The sequence below is a fragment of the Drosophila montana genome, unplaced genomic scaffold, assembly GCF_035044405.1.
Source record: "Drosophila montana isolate Dmon_TW-CO22-7 unplaced genomic scaffold, ASM3504440v1 contig_2581_1, whole genome shotgun sequence".
In the NCBI taxonomy this organism is placed as follows: Eukaryota; Metazoa; Arthropoda; class Insecta; order Diptera; family Drosophilidae; genus Drosophila; species Drosophila montana.
The window spans coordinates 1,108,966-1,130,265 of NW_026997444.1; the positions used below are offsets into that span (position 1 = coordinate 1,108,966).

Genomic DNA, 21,300 nt, shown 5'->3' on the forward strand with positions numbered 1-21,300 from the left:
AAGTGAATTATAGTTAACGTTTTTTTCAGGAAGAAATTGCTTTCATAAAAAAAATGTATACCCGAAAATATATTTGTTGTTATTATTATTATTTTTTTTAACAACAACTAAGGCAAACGTTACAAGTAACAATAGAAAATGACTTAAAAAATCGAGAACAAGAAATAAGATTAAATCTAACGAGAAAAGTACAAACCAATTAACAATTAACCTGAATGTTTTAAGTTTTTTTCTATAAAATGTTTAGTCAAAGTACATATGTATGTATGTAAATTATTTTTAAGCCGTTAGGTTTTCAGAAAAATGAAGGATCAAAATATATTTAGAAATAAAATACCCAATTTTAAATTGTTTTGAAAATAAATTGAAAGAATACTTATTTTCTTTTAAAACATTTTTAACACATTGTACATTCCGCAACTTTCTGCAGGGTTCTCCTAACTACCCATACATATGGATGTGTGCCTATGGGCCTTCATGCATATGTACATGTTTACACATGTTAGGTAAAGAAAATGTATACACACCAACTGATTCCATTGTGGCACTGTTAAATTTGAGAAACGAAATGCGACTGCGTGAGTTACGCTGAGTGTACTTGTCAACTCTAATTTAGTCTCCGTATGGTGGTACGAAAAAGAGGACCTTTAAAAAAAAAAGTAGTTCACGACACATCCTTAAATTACTTTAATCTTCGCGGAAGAATGGAATACAACGTAAAAATAATTGTGTAAGGTCAAATGATACAATCGTACATTGAATGTTCATTTATTTTAATAAATATTCGAATATGTATATGTACATATGTATGTACATATATTTAGTCATGCCAGCAGCTAACATATACATATATATGCTTATGCTGGTACATGTATGTACATGTATATCTAACGGGTATGTATGTATGTACATATATACTGTTCATGTGTATTTTTATTAAAATTGAAAAAGCGCCTAATATGTACATACATACTTTCTATCTACATACATACATACATATGTATATTATTATGTACTTGCATATGCACATATGTATGTACATATGTATATAAATATATGTTATGAATAAACTTGACTAAAAATATACATATGTACATATGTATGTGCATCCATCAGTACTGCCAACTACCATCTACACACAAAAAAAAAACGGAATAGGACATTTACTTAAAGTTAAAATTAAAAAAATGATAGTTTATCTGACATTTTTTCCGGCTAATTCAGTTTAAAAAATGAAGATTTGTGCGAAAAAAGGCTTAATTGGCAACACATGGACGTCCACGTGATTCAATTCACTTTAGTCCTGTTCACTTGCAGCCAAATGTACGTATATACATACATATGTACATATGAAAGAAGCGCCTTTTAAATCCATCAAAATATATGCAGGCATGTACACATACACACGCATGTTTTTTTCTATTAGTGAACGTTATTCAATTTAATTGTCAATATACACATACATATGTAATGCATATGTACATACATACAGCGACTAAGATATTCTTTGGTAACGAAAATAAAATAACTGTGACTGGAGGTCACAGTTTCTTCTTCCTTATCACTAATCGTAATGACGGCGCTTTCTTCATTGATGAGGATGGCTGAGCCGGGTGGTGCAATGAGCTGTGCGAATGAGGTGCAATGGTACAATGAGCTGGGCACATGTCGTATACGGAAATCTTCTGCAGAAAGTTGTTGTGAGCGTAGCGATGCAGTTTCCTATTGGTAATATCTCAGTGCCGATGTCGGCTATGATCTTTTCGTCGGCAAAGTGGAGTATGGTATTATTGCGTTGTACAGAGTATAAAGGTATTTTCTTACATATAAAACTTGGCTTAGGATAATTGAATTTAAAAATGTAAAAATTTTTATTTAATAGAACCTTAATTTGGGCTACTTCCATCAAGTCAGTAATGATTATGTTCGTAGAAAGCCCATGGATTATGTTTTGTAAATCATTTGGGTCTAATATTGCCGGGTTGACAATTCCAGTCTTTGTGATTGTAACGGATAGCATTAGAGTTTCAAGTTCAGAACTCAGTTTCCTATTTCTTGAGAGAAATTTTTCGTATAAGTGTTCTGTATTTAATTGGCTATTTTTAGAATTGAAATGTTTACTGTGTCTGTTTGTTTATTTAACTGTTCCTGCGTTGTTTGTATTAATGTTAACCTGTTTGTTTTCAAATTCAATGAGCTCGTGTTGTGTCAGTTTTAGTCTTTCAAAGTCGTCAGGAGTCCCAGCAACTACCTTAAAACGGTGCCTAATAGATTGATGCTTCTAGCGTGTCGATGGTGGATATTTATTGTTGCCAGGAACGTTCTCGAGTGTCTTATCTCTGAGTCCAGTATTTGTCTCATATGCGATTGAGAAAAATGATTCTCCAACAGCTCAGTTTCGCTTGTAATTTCCGCGTACATTGTCAAGTAAGTCGAGTGTTTTAAATATTCAAAATCTTACCAAATTGTCGTGTCTTGATCCACAACAGGGATGTAGTCCGCGATCGAGTAATCTATCAATTTGGCCGATGTCATTGTGGCAAGAAGTAGTATAGTCCAAGTCCTGAGAAAAGAAAGTTCTATTTTAACCAGCTTACATTATCTTTATGAACCGCTCTCCCTTTAACTAGGACTGTTGATCCAAGTCGCATCTACTGTTTCCTCACTGTACAAAGGCGTAACCGTATTTACCCGTCTCTTATTTGATCTTACAAGGACTTTATCTCCTACTCGGAAATTTCTATTTTGTCTTACTACATTTAACCTTTGGAATTGGATATTCTGTGCTTAAAGGACTTTATTTCTTAATTCTGTCCAGCTCTGGGGGAAATGAATGGATTATGTTGACAGGTCGCTTGTTTGTAACTGAGTATTCTAAGGTTGCCTGAAGTATAAGATCGACTGTGTCGTTGACATTTCTCTCAGTTTTCACAAAGATTGGGAATCGAGTGGTCTATTTACATTCTCTAATTTAATTCCTAGAATCTGTTTAGGTTGTTGCTGTTTCTATTCTTCCGCTGCCGTCGTTGGTGACGTTTTATGCCGCTTCAGTTGTTGTTGAGTGAATCTGCGTTGTGCTATTATCCCGTTGGGCGCCAATTAAGTAATTTAAGAGCTCTTAAGTACCGAGGGTATCATGTATTTGCGCAAATGTATGTCACAGGCAGAAGGTAGCTTCTCCGACCAGATAAAGTATATCTTGATCAGCATCAAAAGCCGGGTCGATCTAGGCATGTCCGTCTGTCTGTCCGTGTGTATGATCGCAAGGAGCTCAGAACATATAAGATCTAGTGACTTGAAATGGAAATGAAAATGAAACGTAGGTCCTCCGTTTCCAAGTAATCGAATAATATCGAAATGCAGTTTTTTGAGCAAATCTCGTAAATTATAAGAGCTAAAATCACCATTTGCATATACTTTATGGGCATGTTATCAATAAAATATTTAATTTTCAGCTGATCTTCCTAAGTTCTAATAGTCCGATGTAGATGACATTTTGCGCGTATGCTTGTCGTGTAATGCAGATCGTCACTGGTGAGTTTTTAAATATTTATTGAAAAAGTTGTTCTTATAAAAACTGAATTTTAGGCCCACAGGTCCGATGGCAGCTATATGATAAAGTGCGTACGACATGAATGCCATGATTTCTGCTGCTGTGCGCTACAGGATAATATCGACTTCGAATATTATGTTAAATTCCGTCATCGACTGTGTATACTACTAAAAAAGTCAATTGAATGCAGCTAAGACCGTTTTAATTTAAAGGACACAGTTGTGAGAACGGCTCAATTCAAAAGTGTACAAATGCCTTTCCCATTAATTTATTATTTTTGTATTATTTATTAGAGATTTAAATATGCTTTGAAAGCAGTGAACATGTTTTATGTGCAAAAAATCTAACTAGTACTTAAGTAAACTAAATAAGTGTTAAAATGATGGAACCCGAAAAATGGCAAATACGAATATATTTGTGTTTACTATTTGTCACTTTGTCATATTCAAGTAAGTCGTAGTATTAATTAATTATAAGCTCAAGTTTGTCTTTTGTATGTAACGGGCAGAAGGAAGCATCTGCGACCCCATAAAGTAAATATAGTCTTGATCAGCATCAACAGCCGAGCCGATCTAACCATGTCCGTCAGTCCGTCCGTATGTATGAACGCGTCGATCTCAGAACGTTGGTCCTTCCAGTGCCCGCGCAGTACGATTTTTTTCCGATATTCAATATCTTGCTCAAGCAATCGTTTTGTTTTTGTTTGTCTGTTCTTGAGCAAATATCCTAGGTTTTAAGGGCTAGAGTCACCAAATTTGAAATATAGCTTCTTGAATAGCATACATATATCTTTCATTTTATAACAACGTAATTTGGCTTAACTCGTTTTTTCCTCTTCATAAATGCATTATTGGTTTGGCTGTCGACCAAAGGCGGTGGCAAGAGCACGGGTCGGTACGGGTGCGAGTCCGGTTGGGAGGAACCTATTTTTTTTTTATTGCATGCTAAAGCAAACGCAATCGTAGTGCGAGCTGCATTTGGTGCTGGTAGAAGGGGAATCAGGGTATCCCCTAATGGGGAACTCCCGACTAGAGTCTCTTACTTGTATATTTATCGAATTTTATAACATAAGTTATTTATGTGTAATTTGTTAAAAATTTCAGATCTAGGAAAAATGACTTCATCTCAGAATCACTTTGGAAGTACCGTGCAGAGTCAATTCAATACCAAAAATAATACCCGTGTCATCGCTCAGAAAGGAGGACTTGCTATTTTGCCATGTGTTGTTAAAGTAAACTCCCCGGCAACGGTAAGAAATTTTCCGATTAGATATACACATAAATGTTGACGAACGCTTTTTTTTTTAATTTAAATTACTTGTATGGTCGCTGTTGCCTTATATTTAATTTGTGTGTCTTTGGTTATATAAAAGCGCAGGGTTTTAAAAAACCATACATTAATTAAAGTGAAAACTTGACAAGGTATAAGCAGCACGATGTATAGCTGTTCCACGAGGAACCCCGAACCCTAGCAAACCATGCTGCCGTCGTCTGTACGGATGACCGTCTATCCGAATGTACGAACGCCTCGATCTCAATATCTATAAGAGCTATAATAGCCTAACAATTTGTATTATATAGTCACGCAAATGTATCTAATAGACAAATAAAGTAATGCTTGCCACAATGTATACATATGCTATAACTGTGTGCAAATGTCCCAGTTTGAGATAGTTTAGTCTAGATTATTTATAGTTTGTGTGCTCCTAAAGCCACACCCAATCAATATAAGGCAACTATCCGAACAACCCATACTACAGTAAACATAACAAAAAAATTGCTTTATTAAAAATGTTTTATTTTAAGGTTTCTTGGATACGAAGAAGAGATTTTCAATTGCTCACAGTCGGATTATCAACACATAGTAGTGACAAAAGATTTTTAGTTGAGCACACACGTCATATGGGCCATTGGTCGCTAAGAATTAAGGCTGTCAAAGAAGAGGACAAAGGGTTTTATGAGTGTCAATTGTCAATTTACCCTACGCAATCAATTTTTATAGAATTAAAAATAGTTGGTAAGTATAAAATTTGAATTACATAAGCAAATTTATAATGAAATTAACACTTTATTTCCTATTATTAGAAGCGGTTGCCGAAATATCGAATGCTTCTGATATTCTTATTGACGAAACTTCAACCCTTCAACTACAATGTAAGCTTAAGGGTGCCACGGAGAATCCTTCTTTTGTCTTTTGGTAAGCTAAAATTTAACAAATAACTATGACTGCATTCGAAAATTATTATCATATAATCCGCTTCTAAAAAAGGTTATTTTAAAATCACAGCTAGGCATTTTTTATATAAACAAACAAACTCTTGATGTTTAATATATGTTCATGTTCGTTGTTTCCATGTCCGAATAATATTAAATTGTACAAATAACAGTCAGTCAATTGAGGTTAAACTTACGGAAATTCACGATTTAACAATTAGCTGTAAAGTGTGTCCATCCGTATAAACAGTTTCATATAGCTGCCATTTAAAATATCGGTCGAAAAGTTTCCAAGATATGTTCATCAAGCTCAGCATTACGAGCTCTTCGCCTTGGCACGAGTTTTCTCCTTACACCTTTTGGGAGTTATCAAGGATTAGTAAGTAGTATTAGTAAGGGAAAGGCTTCATCGTCCAAGATCATGGAGGGTATCGTCATACCATCCTTAACGGGGCGTTAGGTGACCTTCCATTGCTTAGTAGAGATTGAGCCATTGATCTTCCTCAGGATGCGTCCAATCCTGCAACATCACTAACCATGCGGTCTTAAAAAAACACTATGCTACGAAAATGAGAAAGTATGACAGAAAAAACATTTGACTTTAAGTGGATCGCCGCGACACACCAAAAAAATATACAATTTTCTTTAATTTTTTAACATAATTGCAGCTCATTTACGTAATTACACATAAATATATAAAACTATTTGTTATTATTATACTTTTTAGGTATCACGAAAATAAAATGGTGAACTATGACGCTCAAGGCGGCTTCGTTGTAACATCGGTTACAGAAAATGCCCTTCATGGTCAAGAAAATGGACAGGGCTTTCTGTCAAAAGCCGGTGGAAAAACAAAAGTATTTCGCGGAGCAATGGATTTTAATGCCAGCAGTGCTATTGCAACTAGTGATGCGGGCCCTTCTATTTATACATCACCTATGACCCCTTTGTCGACATTACAAGTACAGCAACACAAATCCCCGTATCTTCCAAATTCGTCAATGAGTGTGCTAACCATAAAAACTGTCACATTTCATCATGCTGGCAACTACACCTGTGCGCCCTCAAATGCGCGGCCAGCAAGCATTACGGTGCATGTCCTAAGGGGTAAGTAAAACTGTACTGAATCTATAAAGATAAGTTAACTTAACTTAAGTTTAATACTCAGGAGAGAAGCCAGCCGCTATGCAACATGCAAACCGAAGTATTCTCGACGGCGAAAATAATTCGAATAACACTGTTAGCCTCAACAGTATAAAAGGATTAAATGGTACAAATAGTCTTGTCATTACTGTACCGTCACTTTTTTTATTTATTGTATGTGTATTAGCAAATTTGCTTTCTGTGTTCCAATTACAAAATGTTAATAGCTGAAACTGTTCGTAAATAGTAATTTTAGTCAGTTGACTTTAGCAATTGTATTTTTAAGAATTGTATATAAATATAAACTCATGCATACCATTATGATATTAATATTAAGATATATAGTTTCAATTGTAAAAGGACTGGCCTAAAAGCTACAAGAATTAGCAACTGATGTCTCCGTGTAGAAAGTATTTCATTGCTAGCCACTTATAAGGTAGTTTTATTTAAGTCAAAAGTTATTCATTGATTTCTATTCTAAAATATCGTCTATTGAATTTAAGTTAAGGTCTCAGTATATAAACTGTGATATAATTTAACATGCAATAAAAAGAAAATATTTCCAAAAAATTTTAAATCTGTCAGTTAGTTTTTAACCCAAATCTGAATTAAATTGGTTATAATCGTTCTACCTATTCTTATAAGCGTACATAGAGGTACTAACTATATTATGGTAGTTTAAGTATTTGCCGCGCCGATAAAAAAAATAAAATTTTAAGACAAATCCAAATAAGTAATTTCTAATTGATCTTATGGTTAAAATTAAAAATCACATTTCTTGCTATTTTTTGCTGTGTTAAAGCTCCAATCTTACTTTTTTGGTACAACATTTTTTTTTTTGGGCAAGGTATATGTCAGGTAGAAGGAATCATCTCCGAATCTATATTCTTTCTCTCTATGTCTTTCTGTTGCAGGGGTTCTTTCTACTGCTTGAGCTTCATCTGGATTTGGTAAAAGAAGGTTCAGAGTTTTGCCTTAGTCGGACACACCCCAGTAAGGTGTGTCCTTTTACCTGTTTTTTTATTCTCCTATAGAGGGTAGTATAATTTTGTCAAGAAAGTAGATAAATTCCAGATCAGCATCTATAGCTGAGTTAATATAGCTATGTCCGTCTTTCCATCTGTCCCTTTCTATGCAAAATAGTCTCCCAGTTTTAAAACTAACATAGATCTGTAAAAACTTTTTTTACAAAAATTTTTTAACCGAACTTTGCATTACTAGTTTTAGTATGCTCCCCATATATATATATATTGCTGCCAAAATTTATTGCAATATATGCACAACAGTTTTTTTTTTTTATAATTAAAAAAAAAATTTGGGATGTTGGGAATACGTTACGATTACAGAAAAATGTGGGCAAAGTATTGCCTAAAATTAAGATCACGTTTACTTGTGATTAATTATCCTTATTTTTTATTATTATAATGTGCACTTACATTAATTTTTAATGAGAATATAAATAAATATTTAATATAAAACTAAACTTTGAAAAAAAAAAACAATTGTTATGGTCATAAAAAATTTTAATTAAGTTAGAAAAGAAAAACAATATGTGCCAAGCCATGAACAAAGAGCTAAACCTCGTGAAAATCGGATGGGATTTTAGCGAGTTATGGATGTGGGAAATTTTGACCAATGTCTACATATGATATTTGTAGGTAACATATTTACATGAATTTTTACCAAGGATAACTTTGCCACATTTAGATGCCCAATATAATAGAGGCCAAACCATGAACAGAGAGCTAAATCTCATAAATATCGGATGAGATTTGACCGAGTTATGGATGTGGGAAATTTTGACCTATGTCTATATAGGATATTTGATGGTACCATTTTCACATGAATTTTGACCAATAATAATGTTGCGCCCCTATACGCTCGATTTAACTTCCGATAACCTGACCACACAGATATCGACGCTGCCGATAGCAAATGCAAATGCAACACACGTCCGTAACAAAATTCCACATCGATATACTGGATATTAGTATTTGTTTACACAAATATATTTAGTTTCTTCAAAGCTTTAAAGTTTTAATGCAGCATACAATTTACAGAAAAAAAGGATATTTTGTTACTAGAATTTGCCGCTTGGGGCGCTAGTTCAAATATCTATTAGATATCGATTACTTTAAGTCTCTGGTATTTAAAATAAATAGGGTATTTTCTGATAAACGAACGTGGTCCTACTCTATTATAGTATGAAACAAATCGAAACCATTTATTTCATATGATATACTTATTGTCTATTTGCGCTTTTAGTCAATACAATATAAAGTTTAAAACAATTTGTAATTAGTCACGCGACTTGTAAGTGCAGTGGTAACGAATTTTCTCTTTGACTACACAAATATTAATGGTAAATATGTTTTTGCTTTTATATGCAGTACATTTAACTTGGTGTTTGTATAAATAACAAGTGTAGTTTTGCTGACGATTAAAGTGAATGAATATCAATTTAATCACACGAAAACACATAACACGGATGTACAAATAAAAAATTGGTTAGTTTGGGACACATAATTGGGTACATTAAATTTTTCACTGTTATACATGCAGGTAAATATGTATGTGGTATAGTTAATATTGCACAAAATCTAACTAATCAAATATTAGTTACATATATATATATATAGTTATATATATATATACATGTAGACATGAATAATGTGATTCTACCTTTTAATTTTAAAGCAGAACTACTTTTTGTATCAATTTCTAAAGGTTCTGTGTATGTACACATATATAATATCGATTTTGCAACTGTAAACGAAAATACATGCAAACATATGTATGCATGCGTATGATTTTTATAAGTGTGTGTTAAAGACGTTCTCAATATTGCAAAATGAATGTGAGATATCTGTTAACAGTGAAAGAGATAAGGCGTATATATCCAAATACTGTCCGCAAAGAATAATTGTAATATACTTGGTTGTAATATGTGTATGGCTTAATCTTCGGTGTGTCTAAAATAGCAGGGGTTGTAAATTCTTACGATTGCCCACTTCCTGGTGGGCCATGTAAATAAAGAAGGAAAACGTTGAATGAATTAATTCACTTGTTTATTATAGACGGATTTGATATGCACGCTATCAAAGACGAAAAATATACAAATGCGAGATAAAAATCATATCGATAAAATGCGCACATACCATGCCCCTGCCAAAAAAAAACATGAAAAATAAGTACATAGGCTTGGCAGCTTCCCCAATTTCTGAGACATTATATGTCTAACGTAATATGATAAATACCATGAAAGGATTTTAAAGAACAGATATACCTGTGCTTCTTCCTCGTCGTAATCTCGCTTTCAACTTAAAGCAGCCCAACTGAATTTTATACTCTGACCTCATTAACCCATCTGAAGAAGGAAGCTAGATTATCTGTGCCGGCAGCTCAGGAATCTCCAAGTCGGGCAATCCCGACTAGGGCACTCTCATATCCCGGATATCATAAGCCCTCTTCTACCAACTGCAGCTCGCACTACGAGCTAGCTTACTTTAGCAGTAATACAAATAAATTTTAAAAAAAGTTCCCTCAATACGACTCAAACCCTTAACAAACGGCACTCCTCGTTAGCCATACCAATATTTTATCGACTAAAACTATTTTTTCTTAACTTTTTACTTTTTATTCTTCATTTATATAAGGCACGAAAATTCCGAAACTCAAAACACAAAAGTAAAAACACAAACAAACCTAAAATTCGGCAAATATTTCACTGTCAGTTCATTCTTTGCAAACTGCAAATTCACATCTAAAACTAGAGCTTAAATTCAGCATCAATTATTAATTTTTATACCCTAAACCTATTAAAAATGGGTAAAAGGAGGGGTATAATGTTTTCCTACAAATGTATCAGTCTGAAGGAAGCATATCCATTCCTATAAAGTTTATATATTCATGATCAACATCAATAGCCAAGTCGATCTCAGAAACTATAAGAGCTAGAGACTTGGAACGTAGGCCTAGGTAGGAGTAGGTAAGAGCTAAAGTCACGGAACTTGACATGTAGCTTCTAGAATAGTATATACAAACCAAGTATCTTTCATTTTATACCTATCGCAACCCCCGACTCTGCCCTATAGCTATAAACCAGATAAATAAATCAATTGAAAGTCCCCATAAATTCAAGCCACAATTTAAGTGCAATTGTCTTATTGAAAATTTATATTCTATAGCACAATAAGATCTAATGTTAAAAATTTCATGAAGATCGGTTAAGAAACACAGAAGTTATTAAAGAAAACGTGGGCTTATGTATATGGACAAGCCACATGTTTGCTGCAGCTGGCGCAAACTGAATTTCACACACACATTCAAGCGCATCTTTACCACAAAATAGTAAGTGTGCCGCCTTCCCGCAGAAAAGGGCTTCATTTCTGACATAGTGTTAGAGTTGGACTAGATACGTATGAAGGGCCTGAAAAATTACCGGTATTATCTTTATTTATCATTCTTAGCTCCTCTGAAATCCTTTACCACACAAAATGTAAAATAAAACTTTTTATTACAATAAATACTTAACTTGTTAAACTTATTTACAAACTTATTATTATTGTCTTAAAATGCTAAAATCCTAAATTTTCACCTTGATTATTTTTATTTTAGGTAGAAATGAACAGTATCGGTGCTTAATATAAATATTAAAATAACGTGCTGATTATGGCTGCCCATCACTATACCGTCGAAGTTGGCGATACTAATTTCACAATTTTAAGTCGGTACATTAAATTGAGGCCTATAGGATCTGGTGCACAAGGCATAGTTTGGTAAGTGTAGATATAATCTTACAACAAAAATATATAATAATATAATAATAATTATAATTTTACGATGTACTTATTTAAACTTTAAAGCTGTTCTAGTCGATCTGGCCATGTCCATTTGGCTTGGCTTTTTGTACATAGTTTTCCCTCTAGATTATTGTGGCATTCAAATCTGAAAACATAAATTTTAGTCGAAATTCATGTCAAAATCTAACCTCTAAGATTTGTATATGGACGTAGGTCGAAATTTCCCACCCCCATAACTCGGTCAAAACTCAACCGATTTTCACGAGGCTTGGCTTTTTGTACATAGTTTTCCCTCTAGATTAGTCTGGCATTCAAATCTGACAACATAATTTTTGGTCGAAATTCATGTCAAAATCTTACCCCTATGATTCGTATAAGGCATAAGTCGAAGTTTCCCTCCCGCATAACTCGGTCAAAACTCAACCGATTTTCACGAGGCTTGGCTTTTTGTACATAGTTTTCCCTCTAGATTAATCTGGCTTTCAAATCTGAATACATAATTTTTAGTCGAAATTCATGTCAAAACCTTACCCCTAAGATTCGTATATAGACATAGGTCGAAATTTCCCTCCCCCATAACTCGGTCAAAACACAACCGATTTTCGTGAGGCTTGGCTTTTTGTACATAGTTTTCCCTCTAGATTAATCTGGCATTCGAATCTGAAAACATAAATTTTAGTCGAAATTCAAAACCTTATCCCTAAGATTCGTATATCGACATAGGTCGAAATTTCCCACCCCCATTGCTCGGTCAAAACTCAACCGATTTTCACGAGGCTTGGCTTTTTGTACATAGTTTTCCCTCTAGATTAATCTGGCATTCAAATCTGAAAACATAAATTTTAGTCGAAATTCATGTCAAAATCTAACCCCTAAGATTCGTATATAGACATAGGTCGAAATTTCCCAACCCCATAACTCGGTCAAAACTCAACCGATTTTCACGAGGCTTGGCATTTTGTACATAGTTTTCCCTCTAGATTAATCTGGCATTCAAATCTGAAAACATAAATTTTAGTCGAAATTCATGTCAAAATCTAACCCCTAAGATTCGTATATAGACATAGGTCGAATTTTCCCACCCCCATAACTCGGTCAAAACTCAACCGATTTTCACGAGGCTTGGCTTTTTGTACATAGTTTTCCCTCTAGATTATTGTGGCATTCAAATCTGACAACATAATTTTTAGTCGAAATTCATGTTTAAATCTTACCCCTAAGATTCGTATATCGACATAGGTCGAAATTTCCCAACCTCATAACTCGGTCAAAACTCAACCGATTTTCACGAGGCTTGGCATTTTGTACATAGTTTTCCCTCTAGATTAATCTGGCATTCAAATCTGAATACATAATTTTTAGTCGAAATTCATCTTACCCCTAAGATTCGTATATAGACATAGGTCGAAATTTCCCTCCCCCATAACTCGGTCAAAACTCAACCGATTTTCACGAGGCTTGGCTTTTTGTACATAGTTTTCCCTCTAGATTAATCTGGCTTTCAAATCTGAATACATAATTTTTTATCGAAATTCATGTCTAAATCTTACCCCTAAGATTCGTATATAGACATAGGTCGAAATTTCCCTCCCCCATAACTCGGTCGAAACACAACCGATTTTCGTGAGGCTTGGCTTTTTGTACATAGTTTTCCCTCTAGATTAATCTGGCATTCGAATCTGAAAACATAAATTTTAGTCGAAATTCATGTCAAAACCTTATCCCTAAGATTCGTATATCGACATAGGTCGAAATTTCCCACCCCCATAACTCGGTCAAAACACAACCGATTTTCGTGAGGCTTGGCTTTTTGTACATAGTTTTCCCTCTAGATTAATCTAGCATTCGAATCTGAAAACATAAATTTTAGTCGAAATTCATGTCAAAACCTTATCCCTAAGATTCGTATATCGACATAGTTCGAAATTTCCCACCCCCATTGCTCGGTCAAAACTCAACCGATTTTTACGAGGCTTGGCTTTTTGTACATAGTTTTCCCTCTAGATTAATCTGGCATTCAAATCTGAAAACATAAATATTAGTTGAAATTCATGTCAAAATCTAACCCCTAAGATTCGTATATAGACATAGGTCGAAATTTCCCAACCCCATAACTCGGTCAAAACTCAACCGATTTTCACGAGGCTTGGCATTTTGTACATAGTTTTCCCTCTAGATTAATCTGGCATTCAAATCTGAAAACATAAATTTTAGTCGAAATTCATGTCAAAATCTAACCCCTAAGATTCGTATATAGACATAGGTCGAAATTTCCCACCCCCATAACTCGGTCAAAACTCAACCGATTTTCACGATGCTTGGCTTTTTGTACATAGTTTTCCCTCTAGATTATTGTGGCATTCAAATCTGACAACATAATTTTTAGTCGAAATTCATGTTTAAATCTTACCCCTAAGATTCGTATATCGACATATGTCGAAATTTCCCAACCCCATAACTCGGTCAAAACTCAACCGATTTTCACGAGGCTTGGCATTTTGTACATAGTTTTCCCTCTAGATTAATCTGGCATTCAAATCTGAATACATAATTTTTAGTCGAAATTCATCTTACCCCTAAGATTCGTATATAGACATAGGTCGAAATTTCCCTCCCCCATAACTCGGTCAAAACTCAACCGATTTTCACGAGGCTTGGCTTTTTGTACATAGTTTTCCCTCTAGATTAATCTGGCTTTCAAATCTGAATACATAATTTTTTATCGAAATTCATGTCTAAATCTTACCCCTAAGATTCGTATATAGACATAGGTCGAAATTTCTCTCCCCCATAACTCGGTCAAAACACAACCGATTTTCGTGAGGCTTGGCTTTTTGTACATAGTTTTCCCTCTAGATTAATCTGGCATTCGAATCTGAAAACATAAATTTTAGTCGAAATTCATGTCAAAACCTTACCCCTAAGATTCGTATATCGACATAGGTCGAAATTTCCCACCCCCATAACTCGGTCAAAACTCAACCGATTTTCACGAGGCTTGGCTTTTTGTACATAGTTTTCCCTCTAGATTAGTCTGGCATTCAAATCTGACAAAATAATTTTTAGTCGAAATTCATGTCAAAATCTTACCCCTATGATTCGTATAAGGCATAAGTCGAAATTTCCCTCCCCCATAACTCGGTCAAAACTCAACCGATTTTCACGAGGCTTGGCTTTTTGTACATAGTTTTCCCTATAGATTAATCTGGCATTCAAATCTGAATACATAATTTTTAGTCGAAATTCATGTCTAAATCTTACCCCTAAGATTCGTATATCGACATAGGTCGAAATTTTCCAACCCCATAACTCGGTCAACACTCAACCGATTTTCCCGAGGCTTGGCTTTTTGTACCAAGTTTTCCCTCTAGATTAATCAGGCATTCAAATCTGAATACATAATTTTTAGTCGAAATTCATGTCAGAACCATACCCTTAAAATTCGTATATCGACATAGGTCGAAATTTCCCAACCCCATAACTCGGTCAAAACTCAACCGATTTTCACGAGGCTTGGCTTTTTGTACCAAGTTTTCCCTCTAGATTAATCTGGCATTCAAATCTAAATACATAATTTTTAGTCGAAATTCATGTCAAAACCTTACCCCTAAGATTCGTATATCGACATAGGTCGAAATTTCCCAACCCCATAACTCGGTCAAAACTCAACCGATTTTCACGAGGCTTGGCTTTTTGTACCAAGTTTTCCCTCTAGATTAATCAGGCATTCAAATCTGAATACATAATTTTTAGTCGAAATTCATGTCAGAACCATACCCTTAAAATTCGTATATCGACATAGGTCGAAATTTCCCAACCCCATAACTCGGTCAAAACTCAACCGATTTTCACGAGGCTTGGCTTTTTGTACATAGTTTTCCCTCTAGATTAATCTGGCATTCAAATCTGAAAACATAAATTTTAGTCGAAATTCATGTCAAAATCTAACCCCTAAGATTCGTATATAGACATAGGTCGAAATTTCCCAACCCCATAACTCGGTCAAAACTCAACCGATTTTCACGAGGCTTGGCATTTTGTACATAGTTTTCCCTCTAGATTAATCTGGCATTCAAATCTGAAAACATAAATTTTAGTCGAAATTCATGTCAAAATCTAACCCCTAAGATTCGTATATAGACATAGGTCGAATTTTCCCACCCCCATAACTCGGTCAAAACTCAACCGATTTTCACGAGGCTTGGCTTTTTGTACATAGTTTTCCCTCTAGATTATTGTGGCATTCAAATCTGACAACATAATTTTTAGTCGAAATTCATGTTTAAATCTTACCCCTAAGATTCGTATATCGACATAGGTCGAAATTTCCCAACCTCATAACTCGGTCAAAACTCAACCGATTTTCACGAGGCTTGGCATTTTGTACATAGTTTTCCCTCTAGATTAATCTGGCATTCAAATCTGAATACATAATTTTTAGTCGAAATTCATCTTACCCCTAAGATTCGTATATAGACATAGGTCGAAATTTCCCTCCCCCATAACTCGGTCAAAACTCAACCGATTTTCACGAGGCTTGGCTTTTTGTACATAGTTTTCCCTCTAGATTAATCTGGCTTTCAAATCTGAATACATAATTTTTTATCGAAATTCATGTCTAAATCTTACCCCTAAGATTCGTATATAGACATAGGTCGAAATTTCCCTCCCCCATAACTCGGTCGAAACACAACCGATTTTCGTGAGGCTTGGCTTTTTGTACATAGTTTTCCCTCTAGATTAATCTGGCATTCGAATCTGAAAACATAAATTTTAGTCGAAATTCATGTCAAAACCTTATCCCTAAGATTCGTATATCGACATAGGTCGAAATTTCCCACCCCCATAACTCGGTCAAAACACAACCGATTTTCGTGAGGCTTGGCTTTTTGTACATAGTTTTCCCTCTAGATTAATCTAGCATTCGAATCTGAAAACATAAATTTTAGTCGAAATTCATGTCAAAACCTTATCCCTAAGATTCGTATATCGACATAGTTCGAAATTTCCCACCCCCATTGCTCGGTCAAAACTCAACCGATTTTTACGAGGCTTGGCTTTTTGTACATAGTTTTCCCTCTAGATTAATCTGGCATTCAAATCTGAAAACATAAATATTAGTTGAAATTCATGTCAAAATCTAACCCCTAAGATTCGTATATAGACATAGGTCGAAATTTCCCAACCCCATAACTCGGTCAAAACTCAACCGATTTTCACGAGGCTTGGCATTTTGTACATAGTTTTCCCTCTAGATTAATCTGGCATTCAAATCTGAAAACATAAATTTTAGTCGAAATTCATGTCAAAATCTAACCCCTAAGATTCGTATATAGACATAGGTCGAAATTTCCCACCCCCATAACTCGGTCAAAACTCAACCGATTTTCACGATGCTTGGCTTTTTGTACATAGTTTTCCCTCTAGATTATTGTGGCATTCAAATCTGACAACATAATTTTTAGTCGAAATTCATGTTTAAATCTTACCCCTAAGATTCGTATATCGACATATGTCGAAATTTCCCAACCCCATAACTCGGTCAAAACTCAACCGATTTTCACGAGGCTTGGCATTTTGTACATAGTTTTCCCTCTAGATTAATCTGGCATTCAAATCTGAATACATAATTTTTAGTCGAAATTCATCTTACCCCTAAGATTCGTATATAGACATAGGTCGAAATTTCCCTCCCCCATAACTCGGTCAAAACTCAACCGATTTTCACGAGGCTTGGCTTTTTGTACATAGTTTTCCCTCTAGATTAATCTGGCTTTCAAATCTGAATACATAATTTTTTATCGAAATTCATGTCTAAATCTTACCCCTAAGATTCGTATATAGACATAGGTCGAAATTTCTCTCCCCCATAACTCGGTCAAAACACAACCGATTTTCGTGAGGCTTGGCTTTTTGTACATAGTTTTCCCTCTAGATTAATCTGGCATTCGAATCTGAAAACATAAATTTTAGTCGAAATTCATGTCAAAACCTTATCCCTAAGATTCGTATATCGACATAGGTCGAAATTTCCCACCCCCATAACTCGGTCAAAACTCAACCGATTTTCACGAGGCTTGGCTTTTTGTACATAGTTTTCCCTCTAGATTAGTCTGGCATTCAAATCTGACAAAATAATTTTTAGTCGAAATTCATGTCAAAATCTTACCCCTATGATTCGTATAAGGCATAAGTCGAAATTTCCCTCCCCCATAACTCGGTCAAAACTCAACCGATTTTCACGAGGCTTGGCTTTTTGTACATAGTTTTCCCTATAGATTAATCTGGCATTCAAATCTGAATACATAATTTTTAGTCGAAATTCATGTCTAAATCTTACCCCTAAGATTCGTATATCGACATAGGTCGAAATTTTCCAACCCCATAAATCGGTCAACACTCAACCGATTTTCCCGAGGCTTGGCTTTTTGTACCAAGTTTTCCCTCTAGATTAATCAGGCATTCAAATCTGAATACATAATTTTTAGTCGAAATTCATGTCAGAACCATACCCTTAAAATTCGTATATCGACATAGGTCGAAATTTCCCAACCCCATAACTCGGTCAAAACTCAACCGATTTTCACGAGGCTTGGCTTTTTGTACCAAGTTTTCCCTCTAGATTAATCTGGCATTCAAATCTAAATACATAATTTTTAGTCGAAATTCATGTCAAAACCTTACCCCTAAGATTCGTATATCGACATAGGTCGAAATTTCCCAACCCCATAACTCGGTCAAAACTCAACCGATTTTCACGAGGCTTGGCTTTTTGTACCAAGTTTTCCCTCTAGATTAATCAGGCATTCAAATCTGAATACATAATTTTTAGTCGAAATTCATGTCAGGACCATAACCCTAAAATTCGTATATAGACATAGGTCGAAATTTCCCTCCCCCATAACTCGGTCAAAACACAACCGATTTTCACGAGGCTTGGCTTTTTGTACATAGTTTTCCCTCTAGATTAATCTGGCATTCAAATCTGAAAACATAAATTTTAGTCGAAATTCATGTCAAAACCTTACCCCTAAGATTCGTATATCGACATTGGTCGAAATTTCCCACCCCCATTACTCGGTCAAAACTCAACCAATTTTCACGAGGCTTGGCTTTTTGTACATAGTTTTCCCTCTAGATTAATCTGGCATTCAAATCTGAAAACATAAATTTTAGTCCAAATTCATGTCAAAATCTAACCCCTAAGATTCGTATATAGACATAGGTCGAAATTTCCCTCCCCCATACCTCGGTCAAAACACAACCGATTTTCGTGAGGCTTGGCTTTTTGTACATAGTTTTCCCTCTAGATTAATCTGGCATTCAAATCTGTAAACATAAATTTTAGTCGAAATTCATGTCAAAACCTTACCCCTAAGATTCGTATATCGACATAGGTCGAAATTTCCCTCCCCCATAACTCGGTCAAAACACAACCGATTTTCACGAGGCTTGGCTTTTTGTACATAGTTTTCCCTCTAGATTAATCTGGCATTCAAATCTGAAAACATAAATTTTAGTCGAAATTCATGTCAAAACCTTACCCCTAAGATTCGTATATCGACATTGGTCGAAATTTCCCACCCCCATTACTCGGTCAAAACTCAACCAATTTTCACGAGGCTTGGCTTTTTGTACATAGTTTTCCCTCTAGATTAATCTGGCATTCAAATCTGAAAACATAAATTTTAGTCCAAATTCATGTCAAAATCTAACCCCTAAGATTCGTATATAGACATAGGTCGAAATTTCCCTCCCCCATAACTCGGTCAAAACACAACCGATTTTCGTGAGGCTTGGCTTTTTGTACATAGTTTTCCCTCTAGATTAATCTGGCATTCAAATCTGTAAACATAAATTTTAGTCGAAATTCATGTCAAAACCTTACCCCTAAGATTCGTATATCGACATAGGTCGAAATTTCCCTCCCCCATAACTCGGTCAAAACACAACCGATTTTCACGAGGCTTGGCTTTTTGTACATAGTTTTCCCTCTAGATTAATCTGGCATTCAAATCTGAAAACATAAATTTTAGTCGAAATTCATGTCAAAACCTTACCCCTAAGATTCGTATATCGACATTGGTCGAAATTTCCCACCCCCATTACTCGGTCAAAACTCAACCAATTTTCACGAGGCTTGGCTTTTTGTACATAGTTTTCCCTCTAGATTAATCTGGCATTCAAATCTGAAAACATAAATTTTAGTCCAAATTCATGTCAAAATCTAACCCCTAAGATTCGTATATAGACATAGGTCGAAATTTCCCTCCCCCATAACTCGGTCAAAACACAACCGATTTTCGTGAGGCTTGGCTTTTTGTACATAGTTTTCCCTCTAGATTAATCTGGCATTCAAATCTGTAAACATAAATTTTAGTCGAAATTCATGTCAAAACCTTACCCCTAAGATTCGTATATCGACATAGGTCGAAATTTCCCTCCCCCATAACTCGGTCAAAACACAACCGATTTTCGTGAGGCTTGGCTTTTTGTACATAGTTTTCCCTCTAGATTAATCTGGCTTTCAAATCTGAATTCATAATTTTTAGTCGAAATTCATGTCAAAACCTTACCCCTAAGATTCGTATATCGACATAGGTCGAAATTTCCCAACCCCATAACTCGGTCAAAACTCAACCGATTTTCACGAGGCTTGGCTTTTTGTACATAGTTTTCCCTCTAGATTAATCTGGCATTCAAATCTGAAAACATAAATTTTAGTCGAAATTCATGTCAAAACCTTACCCCTAAGATTCGTATATCGACATAGGTCGAAACTTCCCACCCCCATTACTCGGTCAAAACTCAACCGATTTTCACGAGGCTTGGCTTTTTGTACATAGTTTTCCCTCTAGATTAATCTGGCATTCAAATCTGAAAACATAAATTTTAGTCGAAATTCATGTCAAAATCTAACCCCTAAGATTCGTATATAGACATAGGTCGAAATTTCCCTCCCCCATAACTCAAAACTCAACCGATTTTCACGAGGCTTGGCTTTTTGTACCAAGTTTTCCCTCTAGATTAATCTGGCATTCAAATCTGAATACATAATTTTTAGTCGAAATTCATGTCAAAACCTTACCCCTAAGATTCGTATATCGACATAGGTCGAAATTTCCCAACCCCATAACTCGGTCAAAACTCAACCGATTTTCACGAGGCTTGGCTTTTTGTACATAGTTTTCCCTCTAGATTAATCAGGCATTCAAATCTGAATACATAATTTTTAGTCGAAATTCATGTCAGAACCATAACCCTAAAATTCGTATATCGACATAGGTCGAAATTTCCCTCCCCCATAACTCGGTCAAAACTCAACCGATTTTCACGAGGCTTGGCTTTTTGTACATAGTTTTCCCTCTAGATTAATCAGGCATTCAAATCTGAAAACATAAATTTTAGTCAAAATTCATGTCAAAACCTTACCCCTAAGATTCGTATATCGACATAGGTCGAAATTTCCCACCAACATTACTCGGTCAAAACTCAACCGATTTTCACGAGGCTTGGCTTTTTGTACATAGTTTTCCCTCTAGATTAATCTGGCATTCAAATCTGAAAACATAAATTTTAGTCGAAATTC

The 21,300-nt window shown here is 35.0% G+C and overlaps 1 protein-coding gene across 1 annotated transcript; it reads left to right on the forward strand.

Moving 5' to 3' along the window:
- The first annotated feature begins 613 nt into the window (after nt 1-613).
- Nucleotides 614-7,245, forward strand: dpr19 (defective proboscis extension response 19). The gene is made up of 8 exons (XM_064682942.1): nt 614-730; nt 3,456-3,534; nt 3,589-4,002; nt 4,657-4,802; nt 5,359-5,569; nt 5,638-5,749; nt 6,494-6,873; nt 6,935-7,245. Exons 3-8 carry the CDS (start codon nt 3,933-3,935, stop codon nt 7,138-7,140), a joined length of 1,125 nt encoding a protein of 374 aa, XP_064539012.1. The 5' UTR covers nt 614-730; nt 3,456-3,534; nt 3,589-3,932; the 3' UTR covers nt 7,141-7,245.
- Nucleotides 7,246-21,300: the final 14,055 nt, after the last annotated feature.

What these genes read in the sequence shown, in the direction of transcription:
- dpr19 (XM_064682942.1), top strand. Translation starts at nt 3,933, where the DNA reads ATGATGGAACCCGAAAAATGGCAAATACGAATATATTTGTGTTTACTA. An exon ending in TGTCACTTTGTCATATTCAA is followed by an intron (nt 4,003 to 4,656) that starts GTAAGTCGTAGT and finishes TAAAAATTTCAG; the next exon opens with ATCTAGGAAAAATGACTTCA. An exon ending in AATCCTTCTTTTGTCTTTTG is followed by an intron (nt 5,750 to 6,493) that starts GTAAGCTAAAAT and finishes TATACTTTTTAG; the next exon opens with GTATCACGAAAATAAAATGG.